The following is an 18,176-nucleotide window of genomic DNA, read 5'->3' as shown; positions in this document are numbered from 1 at the left end:
AACATACGCATCGTGTGAATTCAAATCACTGTGTTACCTTTTTAGTGAAATAGACATTTAAAACCTCATCTTTATCTGTAAAAGTTTAATTAGGGAATTCCCTGGCAGTCCAGTGGTTAGTGTTCCCCACTTCTACTGTTCGATCCCTGGTCAGGGAACTAAGATCCTGCAAGCCATGCGGCACAGCCAAAAAAAAGTTGAATTAATCTCTGTAGGAATTCATCAATAAGCAGTTCAGTGTTGGGGGCAAGTGAGGTGAAGAGCAAGTGATCATTGTGTCCCTGAAATGGTACCATATATGTACACCCTCATCTGTTGTTCACTCATAAGGCTGGCTCTCAAATAGAGAGTGAACAGAGGGCCCGGGACATCCTCTACGGAAGAGTCTTTTAGATCCTGGTTTCTTGACTCTCCTCAATATTTTGCCCTAGTGACAACATTTTTTTTTAATTGAAGTATAGTTGATTTACATTGTCATGTTAGTTTCAGGTGTACAGTTCAGTGACTCAGTTATATATACATATATTCTTTTTCAGATTCTTTTCCCTTATAGGTTATTACAAAATATTAAGTATAGTTCCCTGTGTTACACAGTAGGTCCTTGTTGGTTATCTATTTTACATATTTTAGAGTATATATGTTAATCCCGTCCTCCTAATTTACCACCCCCCCTTTCCCTTTGGTAACCATGAGTTTGTTTTCTATGTCTGTGCATCTATTTCTGTTTCATAAATAAGTTCATCTGTATCTTTTTTTTTTCAGATTCCACATATAAGTGATACCATATGGTATTTGTCTTTGCCTTATTTCACTTAGTATGATAATCTCTAGGTCCATCCATGTTGCTGCAAGTGGCATTATTTCATTCTTTTTTATGGCTGAGTAATATTCCATTGTATAAAAGTAACACATGTTCTTTATCCGTTCATCTGTCAATGGACATTTAGGTTGCTTCCACGTCTTGGCTATTGTAAATAGTGCTACAGTGAATATTGGGGTGCATATATCTTTTCAAATTAGAATTTTCTTCAGATATATGCCCAAGAGTGGGATTGCAGGATCATATGGTAACTATTTTTTGTTTTTTAAGGAACCTCCATACTGACAACATTTTTGATGACTAGAATGGCAAGAATAATTTTCTTATTTGATTGAGACACAAAAAACGGGAAGCATTTTATCTGAAGGTTGCTCAGTTAGTAATAAGCATTATCAATTTTTTTTATTTGGAGCACATTTAAACTGGGAACTAGGAACTGTGAGGAGATCACCGACTTTCCCTTCTCAGTGCTTGCCCCTTGGCTCTGTGACTGCAGTAGTAAGCTGGAAGAGCAAAGGCAAGATTGGACGAGTGCTCGGGCTCAGGGGCTACCTAGGGGGGCAAGGAAAAGCCAAGGAAGCAGATAAAAGGAATCCAGAAAAGGTGGAAGAGAAGGACTGCATTAGTTCCCAAGGCAGAGGCAGGGCATCTGAACCCAGCAGGGACAAAAGGGATAAAGAGGGAACAATGGTTCTTCCTTCTGAGAGAAACACAGAAGGGCGAGTTGTCAGAACTTGCAGAGGTGCTCAATAAATACTTCTCGAGTGAGTGTTTTGATCTTCCCTGGGGAGGAATTCGCAGAAATTCCTCCATTATCATTAAATCCACCATTAGATCCACCATTATCATTAAAAAGCATGTACTATGTCTGTCCTTTTCTACAGTGTTACCGGAAAGGTTTATTTATCTGAGTGCTTTTGTTTTGCTTTGCTTTGTGTTTGCTCCCTGCAGGCCAGTTTGGTATTCCTGAAGGGATTGTCTTTTCTATGCCTGTGAAATTTGAGAATGGAACTTGGGTGGTTCTTACAGATCTTGAAGATATTGAAATAAGTGAACAAATAATGACCAGAATGACAAGTGATCTAATTCAGGTAATGTCAGAATAGCCCTAAGGGAACTGACTTCAGTAATAGCCTGAAACCGATTCCCCTAGATCAAGGCATACACTGGTTTTCTGTGGGTTTGATTTGCATCTAATTCCTAAGAACAATAAGGAGGCAATAAAGGTTTGAAGAAATCAGCAGAAGAACACTACTCATTTGGTTATGTAATTTCTAGTATGTTAAAAACAGTTGTTGGTTACTTAAACATCAAGAATCAAAGTGTTTTTCTATTAAAGAATGATTGTTAGTAATTGTGGTCATTTAACTCTCTGATTACAAAATTTTTCCATAGGAGAAACTTGTTGCACTTGGTGAGTTGATACATTTTCAGCCATATCAATCAGGTAATCTTTTAGATATGATGTTTTACTGGGCTGCTATTAAAAGAGTATTAAAATATGTGTTAAAACAGAATCACTAATATAAATAAGTATAATTCATATTTCATCACTTTTAAGGTAAATTATTGACAAAATAAACTACCAGGTTTAGTGTGTCCTTTGAAATAAAGTTTCTTAAAAGAATGCTAAAGAAATCACATCTTAAAGGCACTATTGCCTTATAAAGTTTATGTATACCATATGTATTAGTTTCCTAGGGCTGCCATAACAAATTACCACAAATTGGGTGGCTTAAAACAACAGAAATTTATTATCTCATAGTCCTGGAGACCAGAAGACCTAAATCAAGGTGTCACCAAGGCCATGCTCCCTCTGAAGGCTCTAGGGAAGAATCCTTCCGTGCCTCTTCTAGCTTCTGGTGACAGTGATTGGCATTCTTGGCTTGTAGCTGCTTCATTCCAATCTCAGCCACGGTCTTCACAAGTCTGTCTTCCCTCTGTGTGTGTCTATGTTGCCAAACCTCTCTCTCTTTATAAGAACACCAGTAATTGCATTGGGGGCCCACCTTAATCCAGTCTAACCCCATCCTAACTTGATTATATCTGCTAAAACTAATTTCAAGTAAGGTCACATTTACTGGTACCAGGGAACAGGACTTCAACATAACTTTTTGGGGACACAATACAACCCACAACACTACAGTTACTTTTAGGTAACTTTAAAAAAATAAATTTCAATAAGCTTATTTTTCCTATTGGTATTTTCTCTAATTGTAAACTTACAGGGAAGTGGTCTCATCTTTCTTTCTTTCACCTTAAAGAAAATCTCATCTGAAATATGAAAATACAAACATAAATGAATTAATTCACTTACAGAAAGGCACTCAAGTGCCTTTTGAGAGCCCAACATCCCTTCCATGTACCAGTGTTTATGGAGTGTCAACTGTAAGCCAGTGCTAAGAGCTAGAAATATGGGGGTGGAGAAGATAGACCTGTTCTTGCCTTTTGAAACCTACAGTCCATCAGGGGATCGTAGTTTACACAAATGTCTGCAGCTGTGGTGAGTCTTAGGCATGAGAAGTACAGGGTGCTGTGCTATGAGAGCTTATACCTGGGGATGTGAGCAAAGAACTTGAGGCAGGAAATCATGTCACCTTGTTTGAAAAACCACCAAAAATAGCTTGTGTGGCCAAAGCCTAACAAGATGAAGCTGAGAGAGCCATGAAGGGTAGATGAGAGTTGCAGAGGCTTCTGGATGGAGAATGACCCAATCGGGTTGTGATTAGTTTGGAAAACAAATGGGAACAAGGCTAGACTGTTTGCAGGGAGACCAGTATCAGGAGAGTAGCAGAGTGACACAAGGAAGCGGTGATTACAGCTGAGGCTGGAGGCTGTAGAATTTTGAGAGATATTTAGGAGGTGGAATTATCAAAGACTTGATGACGGACTGGCTCTGGGGAATGTCAGAGGACTCAGACTTCGTTTGCTTGAGCAATGGGGTGGGTTTACCAATATGGGAAAAAGTGGTAGAGGAAATTATCTGAGAAAGACAGAGAGAGAGAGAAAGTGCATGTGTTTGCCTATGCGTGTGTCTGTTGGGTGGCAGAGGATGGGTGCAGTGCCAGAGTAGAGGAAGGATGAGTTTAGTTTCTTACATTTTGATTCTGAAATACCTACGGGGTATCTCAAATGGATACATTACATAGAGAACTGCATACTTTCTGGAGCTCAGCAAGATCTGGACTGCAGTTATCAAATTGGGAGTTGTTGCCTATAAATAGGAATGAGGCCATGAGCATGATGGAGATTGGAGAGAGCGGGGGTGCCTGGAGGAACTTAGCCTTTAATGGTTAAGTAGAACAGGAACAGCTGACAGAGGACTGTGAAAAAGGGGTGATCAGTCAGGACAGCCCCTGAAATCTGACACCATGGGAGACCTAAAGGCGGAGAGTGTTTCAGGAATGAGGGCTGGTCTACACTGTCAGATGCTGCCAGGGGGTCAAATAAAGTGAGGCCTGAAAAGTACCCAATGGATGTAGGACACAGAGGTCATTTGTGACTTTGATTAGAGCAATTTTGTGGAATGAGGGAGGCAGAAGTGAGACCAGAGTGGGAGGGGAGGACCCCAGCTTCCTGTGGAGCTGGGGTGCTTAGTGCTGTGGGCCTGAGGAACATGCTGGGTGCTGAGAACAGTGGGAAGGGCCCCCATCAGGATTTTCACACAGTAGAAGGGCTTTCTGCAGGAGGTGACATCTAAACCAAGTCATGAGAGGAAAGAAGGCATTAGCTAAGGTGGGGATAAATGGGAGGGTTGGTTCATTCAGAGGGAGCAACAAGGTGTACAAAGGTAAAGACATAAGGCAGAACTTTCTGTGAACCGCCAATTCATTTTATCTGGAAAATAAAATTTGAAGTGAGAAATGTCAGGAGGTGGAGAGGTTACTTATCTTGTTAAAACCAATGAAGGATTTTAGGCAGGGGAGGGACGGGAGCAAGTTCAAATTTGGAAATGATCATTCTGTTCTTAATGAGAAGAATGAATTGGATGGGAGACACCAAAAGTAGTAAGACCAGTCTTTTTGCAGGTAGAGAAATGATGAGGGCCCTAACCAAGAAGTGGCCATGAAGATGTAGAGAAGGGGCTAGATTTGAAGATATAAAGTTGACAGAACTTGACCAATCTGAGATAGAGGCTAAGAGAGAGCTCCAGAGGGTCAAGAATGTCCCAGTGTTTTTGGCATCTCGACATGTGGTGGTGTCATTCCCTTAGCAGTTCCCAAACCATCAGCCACAAATGGGTTGGGGGTGTGGAGCTAATGGTCCCCTTAGCTCCACAGACTGAGTATGGGGCAGCTGGAGTCCCCAGGCTGGTTTCTTCTATTGTCCTTGACATTTGCTGTGTGTGCTAAGTCATGAAAATGATTGGGAAGCTGTGGGCAAGGTAAGGAATATAGAAGGAGCAGATTTTCAAGAGGCATCTGTGTCCAGTGGGTGAGGGACACATATCTCTGGAAGCCAGCAGAGAAATCTGGGCTGGAGATGAGGCTACGGAGTCATCAGCAACTAGGTGGTAGTTTTTTAGAAGAAGCTGATAACCATGGTGGTCCTATGGGGAAGGGCCTGAGTGGCTGGGGAAGGAAGACTTCTTCACTCCATGGTCTCTCGTGGCTTTTGAATTTCGTTCCAGGTACATGTTTGACACATTCAAAAATATAAATAAGTGGAGAGATAGATATCTGGATGGATGGGTGTTAACGTTTAACTACCATTGGAGGGTGAGAGGGTGAAGATGGAGGGGCGGGAGGAGAAAGATCATCAAGACAGCAATAGAAAACAAGCTTCAGAGCACAGGGTCAGCTTCCCACAGGAAGCATCTCTGCTGCTGAGACCTAAGAGAAGGGAAGAGGTGATGGATGGGATGCAGGGAACTATGTAGGATGGGGGGATTCAGAACAAAATGGGCAGCAAGGCCAGGTCCCAAAGATTAAAAACTAGGGGAAGGGCTAGGGTTATAAGGAAAGAGGTGAAGATTTGAAATAATTTGTTAAGAGGAAAGGAAAGAAGAACAATGGAAAAAGTCAGATTTTTTTTTCAGAGCTGAGGGCTCAGTGGAATTTAGAGACCGTGAAATTTGTAGTAACTCCAGTGTACAGTTGCGTGATTCCCTGCAAAGGTGCTCGGCTGCCTGGATGCAGGAGAGGAAACCGAGATGTATGATTTGTAGTAAGCCCTGAAATATTAGAGAGTACTGCCACCCCTGCAATTAGAATAAAACTAACACTGTACAGTATTCCAACAAAATTCTGAGCATTTCTATGATGACTTCATTTGGAATATCAAATTATTTTCCCAAAGTTTTTATTTTTCTCATATTTTTTTGTGTCCTTGTTTTACTGGTGCCCTCAGTGAGTGCTCAGGTGATTTGCTCATTGGCTTTGAATATGGGAATGGAAAATGAGTGCAGTTTTTTTACTTAGCATTTGGGAAGGAAGCAGGTGAGGCAATGAAGATGAGGATAATTGCAAGAAAGTCGATGAAGTGATGGACTACAGGGGTCTCCACTGGACAAAGAAGGACGTAATAAATAGAAATAAAATTTAAAAGCTCCAGGCAGGGGTGGTATTGAGAATATTTAACAATCAGTATGGCGCAGATTACAACCAATTAAAGCAGTTGCTGCCTCTCAGAATGGATTAACTAAAAAGAAGCTGGCAGGGGACAGAGGACTGCCCTTGGTCAGACCCAAGAGGCTTTAGTGAGGTCACAGTACCAGCAGTGGGAGGAAAGGCAGAGAGACCACGAGGAAAAGAGGTTATGGGCAGAGCGTGGGGTTTGGGAATTGAGAGCCGGTTATGGCTGGTGGTCAAGTCACCAGGAGTGGGAAAAACCAAACAAAGCCCCAAGGCAGCATGGAGGTGGAGGGGGTGGGCACAGAAGTCCAATGACCAGCTGGTTTTACCTCAGACTCTTTTATTCTCAGAATTTAAGGCCCTCTCCTCCTGCCTGGCAGACTAGAGTTGCAAATTCCTCTTACAATAATGAGCTATAAGGCAGTCACTCTAAATTTGACTCCATTGACTGGTAGGTAGTCCTAAATTTCCCATAACACTTGCACTGTAGATGGTTTTGTGAAAGAAAATGACCTGATTTTATGCTGTGTTTTTATTAACAAAAGTCAAGGCATATATATATATATATATATATATATATATATATATGTTCATTCAGTTGATCTTAACTCTGTCACCTTTGGACCATTGGACCTCACCCAAAACACTGTTCCAGAGATTCCAGGCTCAGAGCATTGAAAATATTCAGAACTTTGTAAAGTTTGGAGATCTCTGCTTATTACCATATCAATGAGATGATTCATGTATGAGGTTAGTTTAATCTTTTCAATTAATTTAATACTTAATTTCTTGACTTTAAGAAACCGACTTAGCCAAAGAAGATGAAAAGACCACCTTACCCACCACAAATGACAACCAGGAACATTGGAAAGTCTCAGATGGTAGGTATATCACTTGAAAAAAAAAGTACCCTTTTTATCCAAGGCTTAACACTAAATTTCAAAGAAAGGAGTTTGATCATTTATTAGCCATAAAAGAAGAGAGTTAAGTCTTTCATCACCTTCATCCTATACTCAAAAAAGAAAAATCATTGTTAAAAATCTATTGAAATCTTTGAAGGAAGGTACCAGACATTCACTGAGCACCTTCTAGATGCTGGTCACTGTGAGAGACACTGGGGCCCACAATAAGGGAGTTGTGGCCACACAATCACATCTGGGGGAAAGGAGCCATGAGAATATGAGAAAGTAAATGCGAAGACACACAATGAATTAAAAAGCTTGATAAAACAGGGCAAGGTAGTACACAAGGAAAGAAAGTATATAATCTAGAAACTCACAAGGAAAGAAAAGATCCTTGTAATGTATGAAGGGAAAAATTTAGTAGTATCTTGAAATCTAGTTGAGACTTAAGATGGCTAAAAATAATCCAATAGCATATATTTATTTATTCAGAAGCTGTGCTGGTTCAGTCACACAAGATGAAAAAATTCTAGAGATCTGCTGTACAATGATGTGCGTATGGTTAACAGTTCTGTACTGTAGATGTAAAATTTTGTGAAGAAGGTAGATTTCATGTTATATGTTTTTACCACCATTGAAAGAAGAAACTGTGAGAGGTGCTAGGGACATAAACATACATTGAACGTTGCCTTTGCCCTCAAAGTGCTCACCATCTAGCGTGGGTGACTGCAAAGCAAAGCAAAAACTACCTTATGGAGAGGTAAGTGTTATGATAGAGGGTATAGTGGGACCACATAGGGGGTCTCCTGACATAGAGAGTGTTAGGAAAGGCTGTCAGGAAGAGATGAAATGGAAGCTGAGTCTAGGAGGAGTAGAAGTTACTCATGTAATTTGGTGAAGAGGAGGTGTGCAAGTAGAGGGGCGGGTAGGGAAGAGGTTGTGAAAGGTGTCCCACCAGAAGGAAAAACAGGGGCAAAGCAGGCATTTCAGGGGATCAAGGCATGGCCAGAAGTGTGAACCAGAGGCAGCATCAAATTATATTCAGAAGATGATAAGTCGGGCAGCTGGGCTAGAGTAGGGGATCCAAAAAGGATGAAGAAAGCTGGAAAAGGTAGGTAGAGGCCATCTGTTGTTTGGCTGAATAGTTGGTGGAGGGCTCAGCAACATAGCTGGCGGCTGGACAAAACATGAAATCGATGGGGGCATGCTTAGAGAACTAATCTAGCTTCATCACTGACCCTCTGCAAGATGCTCAAGCAGCCCAAATCACTATCCAGAGGAGCGTGGTGAATTCAGTTCCAGCCAGAACACATATCTTTAAGAGACCCAGTCAGACAGTGTGTCTGGGTACCTGGGTGGCAGCACTATTATTCTAGTCGGCCCAGCTGGTGATAAGGAACACTCATGGAAAGGAGGGAGGGCACTATGGCCCCCGTGAGAGAACTGAGAAAAAGCTATACGGTCTCTCATGAAGGGGATGACCGGCAGCTTCCCAGGATGGAGGAAGAAAAGCCAAATGGTCGAGTATGTTTTCCCAAGTCTTTGCATCAGAACGATTTAAGTTGGTCATTCAAATTTTAAGGCTCTTAGGCTTAACTAATTCATAATCTGAAAGAACTTTAGTGGTAATTAAGTGAAGAAAATGGGGTTGATTTCAGGTTGTTGGGAGGGCTGTTTATTCAATGAGCATTGGAATGAAATATAACGAGATACAGTGCTTTCCATATTGTGGGTTAGGTGAGTTGTGAAATAAATTTAGTGGGTCATGAAATGGATTTAATAACTGGCGTTTTTCCTTGAACTAGAATAAAATTGATGCTAAAAGGGTAAGTAAGGAGAGCAGAATTTTTTGCCAATGAATTAGAATAGGATAGAAAGAAAAAGATAAGTATTAGAAAAGATAAGAGAAGGATAAAAATAGATTAGAAAAGGGTGAGTATTTTTTTCATGTAACTTTTTGTTTCATTGTATGCACACAAGTGAAGGTACTGGACTGGAATGTAAAATGTTTTTTTTTTTACACTGGGTTTTGGTCGACAAAGTTTGAAAAGCACTCACAAAGAACATCTCACGAGCTGTTAGTTATATTCTAAACCACCATGTTTTATCTAGTATTGGTTTCAGAATATAAAGATTTGTTTTCTGATCTAATGCCAGATGATGAAAAAGATCTGATTTTGTCAGACGGTAAGTCTGTCAAGTGATAAGCAATCTGCGTGGTGCTAATGGTCATGACACACGTTGTCCAGCCTTAGAGAATGATCCTGTGGTCAGAGAACACAGTCCAGCAACCGAAGTAATTTTGAGATAACTCTGTTTCTTTTATTCATAAACACTTTGAAGGAGGGATAAAAGATGGAAGCAAATTTTCTTTTAATGCTGAAATTGCTCCCATGTCATACTCACCTCAAACTCTCCCCAAATACTCTGACTTCAGCTCCAGCCTCTATGTCTGATCCTTCTCACCTTTTCTTCTCAATCCTTCATTACAAAGCTCAAAACAGCTGACATGGCAAGTCAGGCTCCTCCTCAGAATGTGGGTGAAAGGAAGACCCTGACAAGTCCAAGTTAGAATTCTCTTTAACAGGGAAAACCTGGGAATTTTTATACATGCATACATATATGTATCTTGTATATATTTGTATAGAGGTTTATATGTTTTCTAAATCTGCCTATACGACTTGTATATCCAGAAGATAATAATAATCTAGTCTGTTTCCATCTTTACTACTTCTTTACTTAAAACTCTGTGTACAGGAGGGAGCCGGCAAACACTGAAACATTGCCAGTGATTTATTTTGTGGGGACCAAGGTTTCACAGGGAAGTTGGTAGAAAGATGCTACACTGAGCTGTTTGGCTAGACACCCGTTTGCCCCTGACAGTGGCTTATCCATGATGCCACATAGAAGTGATCTGGCATCTTGCAACTTTCAAAGAGGGCAAGGCATTCAGAGAAACTTGGAGTAGAAGGAAAAAGGAGAAAATGAGAATAACTGCAAAACTCAATGTCCTTTAAATACTAAAAAACTCCGTTCTTTTAATTCTCTATATACTGCAGTAGATTTTTTAAATCTGATTCCTCAAACCAGCTCTGAAAAGCCACACAGTCAAGAACACACATGGTAGGTGGTAGACAAACATTAATGTTAAAAGGTGGTCTTTCCTTTTATAAATGGAACTGGGTAGAAGAGGTCAAGTGTCCCTGTGATATGGTTCTTCTCAAACCCTCCGCGTTCCCACATCCCCAGAAATTCAGCCATGTTTGCTGATTCTCTAGAGCCTAGCTTCCTACTTTTATAACCAGGGCTATGACAGTGACAACCAAATCCTTCCCTCAGAATGAGTAAGTGAGGAAATGGACACAACTATATCCGCAGGTCCAGATTTTCAAAAATTGTAACTGAGTTGTCATGATATTTTATGCAAACAAGGCAGATGTAGGTTTCTTTGTGGTTGACCAGTCAGGATATTCACCCATGGCTCCACACTTTCATTTAAATATCCAATAAGATTAATAGATCCATTGCACCTTCCAATCTGAAAATGTGCAGTGTGATGGGCTTTGGCGTGGGGCTAGCTATGGGGAATTAGAATTGGTGCATAGAGGAAAAGCAGGGCCAAAAGAGGAAACGGAACTGACAATAGAGCTGCTAAAAAAATTCAAAATGAGAAGCAAAGGAGCCAAGAGAGACGGCACATAGAAATAGATTAAGGTCAGGAAAGTGGCCAGAATTTAGTTTCGATATGAAACTGTCAAATGATGATCATGTGGTTTGATTTCCCTCATAGGATCCTTCTCACACATGCACCCCCTCAGCTATTGAATCAGATTGAATACAGGAATCCAGTAAACAGAAGGAAAAGGGTAGCCAAAGAAAAGCTAATAAAAACATGTTACTAACATATTTTTAAAATAGTTACATCGTTTCATTTCCTTCCTTTTACAGATTCTGAAGGCAAAACTATGGAACAGTAGCAGATCAAATTAGATCAACTATAAAATTATTTGGTAGTGTAATAAATATGGAAAGACCCATGAATGTCTGTGTTTAGAGAAGAATAATTCAAAAGATTTACTTCAGTCTTGGATAATATTATGTGAGACAATTAAATTACTGTGACAGCACACACACAAAAAGTCAGAGTTCAATCATTTTATGTTACTTGTATCCATTTATATGTTTGCTTATTATTGCACTTTCTCTAAATAGTTTGGTGTCAACTGCTGTTTTTTAAACTACACTAAAATAGAATTGTGAGTCATTGCATCCTTGCCCACACATCCTTCTGAGAGAACCTGTTTCTCCCGCAGGCCATACCTAAGACATGGGCCTAGGCGGCCATGTTTGCTCAGATGGCCTTACCACCTTGGCCTCAGCTGATAGGGCCAGAATGGATACACCTGACTCAAGGAGAACCAGAGTTTTCTCTTGCTCTCTCAAAAAATTTGAACTGAGAAAAAATGAGTAAGTTGGTGTCTGAGTGATGGTAATGGTAGCGAACAAGAAAAGGCCACCAAGTTCTGTCTGTGAGGTCTTCAGAACCTGTCACGTTTACCACCTTCATAAGAACCGGCTGTGTATTGTTTTTCCTTGCATTTGCTTTTATTTTAGTCTATATTGATTAGATTTCTGTTTCTTGACACCATATGTAGCCTGAGTAAATGGAATTTTAAAAGAAAAGCATAATATTTTACCTTATAATTGCATAGTTTAAGAAGAAAATTACAGTATTTTATTAAAGTAGTAGTAGTCATACCCATTTGCTCATATATTTCGAGCTAATAAGACCGTTTACAAAGGCCAGTTAGGAACTTTTGAAAGACCAGGAGTGATGTTAAAAATTGCTGATACCTGTGCTTTCTATGTAGTTTTTTTTTTTTTAATAATTATTTTATTTATTTATTTTTGGCTGTGTTGGGTCTTCGTTTCTGTGCGAGGGCTTTCTCCAGTTGCGGCAAGCGGGGGCCACTCTTCATCGCGGTGCGCGGGCCTCTCACTATCGCGGCCTCTCTTGTTGCGGAGCACAGACTCCAGACGCGCAGGCTCAGTAATTGTGGCTCACGGGCCCAGTTGCTCCGCGGCATGTGGGATCTTCCCGGACCAGGGCTCAAACCCTTGTCCCCTGCATTGGCAGGCGGATTCTCAACCACTGGGCCACCAGGGGACCCCCGGGACCCCCTCTCTGTAGTTTTAAATGGTGCTTCAGGTACAAGTTACTTTCTGAAAATTCAGGGAGCTTTCAGATGCTTCTGCACTGCTTCTATACCATCATAATAAAATGGATGATTTTAAAACCATGACTAACTTTGGCTTATTTCCGAAGTCAGCACCTCATTTATTATGAAGAAAACTTAAGGACTTAAGGACTTCAGGTGAGGTTTTTTGCCTTAATCCTACCACTTCCTCTGCCCCTTCTTGTGGGGTTCTCAAACAAAGGGGTGAGACCAAAAGAACAGTAACTGGAGGGGAAATCCCCTGGTGCTGTACGACACAGGGCGGGGCACGTGGCAGCTGCCCCTCAGCACACGGCTTCTTCACGGTAAAATTGAACTCGATTGGAACGTGTGACTCAGACTAAGAAACTCGAGCAAAGCTTCCTGTTCCATTCCCCTGGAGTCAGCTATGCCCATCAGTTATCAGCCAGAACCAAGAGGAAAAGTCAGAACAGAGAATACAACCATGAACACAATCACCTTTCAATCCAGTAGCCCTGCGTTTAGTGAGACTCTTCCCAGTGGGTGTCAAGCCCTGACCAATCAGATAATCGCTGTTTCTCCAATAGCTGGACATCTAGGAAGGGGTTAGAGAGAGACATGGGCAGAGTTTCTCCTCTCTAGGGACACTGTAGGAAATATTCAGCCCCATCCCCTGCAGGCTGTACTTCCCAGTATGAATCTGAACAATCGCTCGTTTGAACCACTATGGGATGACCAGGATGGTCCAGGATAGACTCCCATAGGAGAAGAGAACAAAGCGATTTTAACCACTATACCTACTACCATGCATTTGTCCAAAATTAATACAAGATATGGAATTATACGTGCTTGCTATTTGTTTAAAAATAATGAGGGTGCCATTTCAAAAATAATATCTTTCAGAGAATTACTATTTTGTTTGTTCATTTTTCAGCTGATGCACTAGCTCTCACAGTAGCTTATTATTTGTAATGACTCAACTTGGGAAATCTCAAGTCTGGTCTTCCCATTAGGAGTAACTTTAATGTGAGATTATTAAAACATAATTTCTCCATGTTATTAAAACTGTCATGATAAAGGCATGAGGGAAGAATATTCAGTAGAACTTTTAGAATATGACTCAGAGAAAGGCATTATATGAATAAAGTAATTACTTTATTGGTCACTGAAATATAGGTTAAGTGTACATATCCCGTAACTGTAGCAGGCACTCTTAGTTGCCCTCCCTACAGCCCTGCTCCCATTCTCTTGACTAACAGAACTCTGATTTTGCTGGGATGGGCAATGGGCCCAACTCTAGGCCATGAATCTTGATAGATCTTAGCTAGTCCCATTTGCCAGTGATTGGTCTAGCGGCAGGCATGTGACCCAGTTTTGTACAGTGATACATAAGGAGAAATTGTCTTCCAGAGTGGTTGTGTGTATGTGTGAGAGAGAGAGGGTGTGGAAGGCAGAGAGAAAGAGGGAATGAATGAATGAATGAATGAATGGTATGCAAGGAGAAAGCACTTTGACTTCCACCTACTTCCTTCCTGCTTAAAATGCTACTCTACCAGGGCCTAATGCTTGCAGCTTGGGCAGCCATTTTGTGGCCATGAGGCGAGACATCACCAGCAGGGTGCCACCAGGAGAGTGGCAGTGTAGAAGGATAGAAAAAGCCTGGTGCCTGAGCCCAAGGCCTCAATGACTTCAAAGAGCCTCTGAGCCAACCCTGGACCAACTTCAGAATTCCTGTCTAATAAACAACAAATAACTTTATGGTTTAAGCCCCTGTGAGTTGTGGTTTCTGTTACTTACATCCAACAAATACATACTTATACATATGGCTATATATACTTACAGCCAAAAGCTACATAACTTGATAGAGAAATATCTTTCACTTTGTTATTGTCATTTGTTCTAGGGGAATGAATAAGAAATATATTTAGATAATTTAGACAATTCTCCCACTCAGTCAGGTTCAAAACCTGTATTGACTTTCATATTTTTTTATATTTCAATTTCCTTTTTATTTTATTTTTTTTATTGAAGTAGAGTTGATTTACAATGTTGTGTTAGTTTCAGGTGTACAGCAAAGTGATTCAGTTATACATATATGCATATATATATATATCCTTTTTCAGATTCTTTTCCCTCAGAGGTTATTACAAAATATTGAGTATAGTTCCCTGTGCTATACAGTAAGTCCTTGTTGGTTATCTATTTTATGTATTATGGTGTGTATACGCTATCATGTTTTTAATATTCTCAATTCCAGTGAGTAAATGTCATCAGCCTAGCTCAATGGACAAGTGGTTTTCAGCATTAGCATGAATCGGAATCACCTGTTAAAAACAGATTGCTGTGCCCCATCTCCAGAGTTTCTGATCCAGCAGGTCTTATGTGGGGCCTGAGAACTTGCATTCTTCACAAGTTCCCCGGGGACACTGATACTGCTGATCTGAGGACCACACTTTCACAACCACTGCTCCAGCCAATGGACAGTCACCTCCTAAGTCAGCTACCTCCCCAATTCCCTTTATCCACATCTACAGTCTTGGTACTTTAGTCTGAATTTCACTTTCTGACTGCAGGATTCCTCTCCACACTTACCAGCATGTTGTTTTAGGACTTCTTAATGTCATCCAAACAGGTTCACCACAATCCTGTGAGCCTTAGGTTTGCTGCCCTACCACGTTTGCATAGACCATTTGCCCCACCTAGAATCATATCTCACTGAAGCTACTTTAGGTCTGACACAGTGGGGTGACCTTCCCTCTGTAGGCCAAATCATTTCTTTTTATATCAGAGAGATGAAAATTATGGGATTCCAACAGACAGAAATAGGTTAAAGAGCCTTTTCCTCCCTCTACTCCTACCAGGTGGGAAATGTCATATATAACCTTCATTTGTTCCTTTTTTGGCCTTAACATGAGCATCTTAACGTCTAAAATGGTCCTGGCCCAGAGCTGCATGCTTACTCATTCTGCAGAGGACACAGAAAGGTTACCCAAGCTTACAACTGAGCCGCTGGAAGCAAAACCCGTAACCCTCCCAAGCCTGAGCAGCTGCTCTGCGCCTTAGATTAATTTCTTCTGGGCAGAAATTATAAGCCCTCAGGGATCTCTAATCACAAGTTTCTCATTTGATTGGTCCAAGGAAGCATGGTTGCTATACAAAGGGGCCGTAAGCAAGGGTTTTGCAGAGCCACGGTTTCCTCCTTCCGTGTAGGTACACTACTTATCTCAATCTCAGGGAAAGTGGCCCCCAGGCCCAAGTGTCTCTTGCCCAAGAACAGCACGCAGTAGTCACACTTGAGTAATGCCATCAAGTCAAGTTTACACCCACAGCCCCCAGAAGTTACTGCGATGACTGAAAAAATCCCAGGATGTGTCCGTAGTTCTCATACAGACTTGACCTATCAGCAGTGTTTGACATGGCGGATCATTTCCTTCTCTCGGTTACACTTACCTTCCAGTGCACAGCACTCTCACGGTTTTCTTCCTAATTCATCCCCATGAGGTGTCCCACTTTTTCTCTGTTTCCTTTGCTGGTTCCTCCTCTTGTCCTCTCGTAAGCTTGGAGTGCCCCAAGGGTCTATCCTTGGTTATCTTCTCTACCTACACGCATCTGTTAATAATTCCATCTAGTTGCATGGCTTTACATACCATCTGTGTGTAGGTAGCTCCCAAATTTATATCTCCAGGCTGTCATCTCTTCCAAACTTGATACTCCTCTATTCTACTTGAGATTCCTAGTTAAATTGCAAATAGGCAAATAAGTTAACAAGCCCCAAATTTCCCTTTTATTCCAACACCTCACACCTCAAACTTGTTCCTCCCACAAAATCTTAGTGAAGGGGAACTTCATCCTCCCAACTGCCCAAAACCCTTGGAGTCGCCCTTTACTTTTCTTTCCCTCACATTCTACACCCAATCTCTTAGGAAGTCCTGTTGGCGCTAACTTCAAAATATTCTCCTGTAAATCAGATAGTATCTCATCTATGTTTAAAAGCCTGTAGAGGCTCTCAGTTTACTACGGGGTAAAGGTCAAGTCCTTACATTGGCCTGTTCCCACCCCACCTTTACATCCCTCTGATCTTTCCTACTCCTGTCCTCCCTGCTCATCCCACTCTGCTCTGGCCACACTGGCCTCTTAGCTACAACTCATATCTGCCAGGCAGACTCCCACCTCAGAGCCTCTATCTGGAACACTCTTTCTCTAAATGGTACTTAGCGAACACCTTCACTTCCTTCACATCTTTGCTCAAATTTCACTTTCCTAATGGAGTCTACACATGCCACACTATGTAAGACCGTAATATTCAGCAATAGCTAAACCCCCTTATCCTGCTCTACTTTTCATTTTATTCCATAGCACTTACAATAATCAATATTATTGTTTGTTCATATGTTATTATCATATTGTCCGTCTCCCATACAAAAATGGCAGGATCGTCATCTATTCTCTAATGTTTTCTAAGCACCTGGAATAATGCCTGACACATAATTGCGATCGATCAATGTATGTTTTTGTCCCTCTCTTCTAAATTCTGACAGTACTCATTATTATTTTTTGAAGTATCTATAAAAAAGGAAAACCAGTAAGTCTCCAAGGAAGTGAGTAGGTTATCTCCTAGGGTGATATTACCTTGGTAGAATCCACCACCAAAGCCTATTCTTCATCCTTGCACAATCAGAAGTATAGTGTGTGGGCACTATTAATGATCCTCACAAAACCAACCAAGACTAATGATAGAACAAGAATGCCAGTTTATAAGTCTTAGATTTAAAATAGAACCTACCAAGGAAAGCAGATGTCCACAGCCCTGAGAGTGACTTCACTTCCTGTGCAAGCTACGTGGAGGCACAGATTATAATCAGAAGGTTTGGAGTCAGAACAAGGAGAAGTATTTAAATAATTTGGAAATCTGAGAGCCTCAGACTATAATTAACTTTCATCTCCACAGGAAAGCAACATGCAACATAGATCATAGGCAGGGCACTCTCTCCATGCACAATGCTAACGAGTCTCTCCTGATTGATTTTATTCAACACATTTCTTGGATACTTACAATGACTCATACAGTATGGGAAGCAAACACTGAGGATACAGAGTATAATTCTGCTCCTAATTCTGAAGTGTAGGGGTCTTTCCCACCACTAAACAATTTTCTGACATCAGCTGCATGTCCTGCAATCCAACTCAATTCTAATACAACCTACCTGGAGATAGGGTCAGATCCCGAACAGGCTAAGAGCTCAGTCCTATAAGACTGCCCCCCAGTACACGCACACACACTACTTCAGATACCAATCAAAAGGCCAGGTTGTCACCTGTGCTTCTGACCAATGGCTATAGATCAGATCCCCTCCTTGGATTAGATTAATTTCCTAGGGCAACTCACAGAACTCAGGGAAGCATTTTACTTCACAAATTAACAGTTTGTTTTAAAAAGGATATAACTCAAGGGCCAGATGGAAGAGAAGCACAGGGCAATATATGGGGAAATGTTGCAAAGCTTCCATGCCCTCCCCAGCATGCCACTCTTCCCAAATCTCCATGTGTTCACCAACCTGGAAGCTCTCTGAACCCCATCCTTTTGGGGTTTTATGGAAACTTCATTGTAGGAATGATTGATTAAATCATTGGCCATTGGCAATTGATTCAACCTCCAGCCCCTCTCCCCTCCCCAGAGGTCAAA

At 41.2% G+C, this 18,176-nt stretch overlaps 1 protein-coding gene across 1 annotated transcript in view; it reads left to right on the top strand.

Annotated features, from left to right (window-relative positions):
• MDH1B (malate dehydrogenase 1B) overlaps positions 1-17,163 on the top strand; it is a 34,475-nt gene extending 17,312 nt beyond the window's left edge. The window contains exons 7-10 of the mRNA XM_082467194.1: positions 1,772-1,911; positions 2,216-2,267; positions 7,194-7,274; positions 11,244-17,163. Of these exons, the coding sequence (XP_082323320.1) occupies positions 1,772-1,911; positions 2,216-2,267; positions 7,194-7,274; positions 11,244-11,272 (302 nt within the window). The 3' untranslated portion in view covers positions 11,273-17,163. The remainder of the gene's footprint in view (positions 1-1,771; positions 1,912-2,215; positions 2,268-7,193; positions 7,275-11,243) is intronic.
• The last annotated feature ends 1,013 nt before the right edge of the window (positions 17,164-18,176 follow it).

This window comes from Balaenoptera physalus, assembly GCF_965194825.1.
Source record: "Balaenoptera physalus genome assembly, chromosome: 6".
NCBI lineage: Eukaryota > Metazoa > Chordata > Mammalia > Artiodactyla > Balaenopteridae > Balaenoptera > Balaenoptera physalus.
The sequence above is the reverse complement of the archived record's forward strand: the minus strand, read 5'-3'. Positions and strand labels throughout refer to the sequence as shown.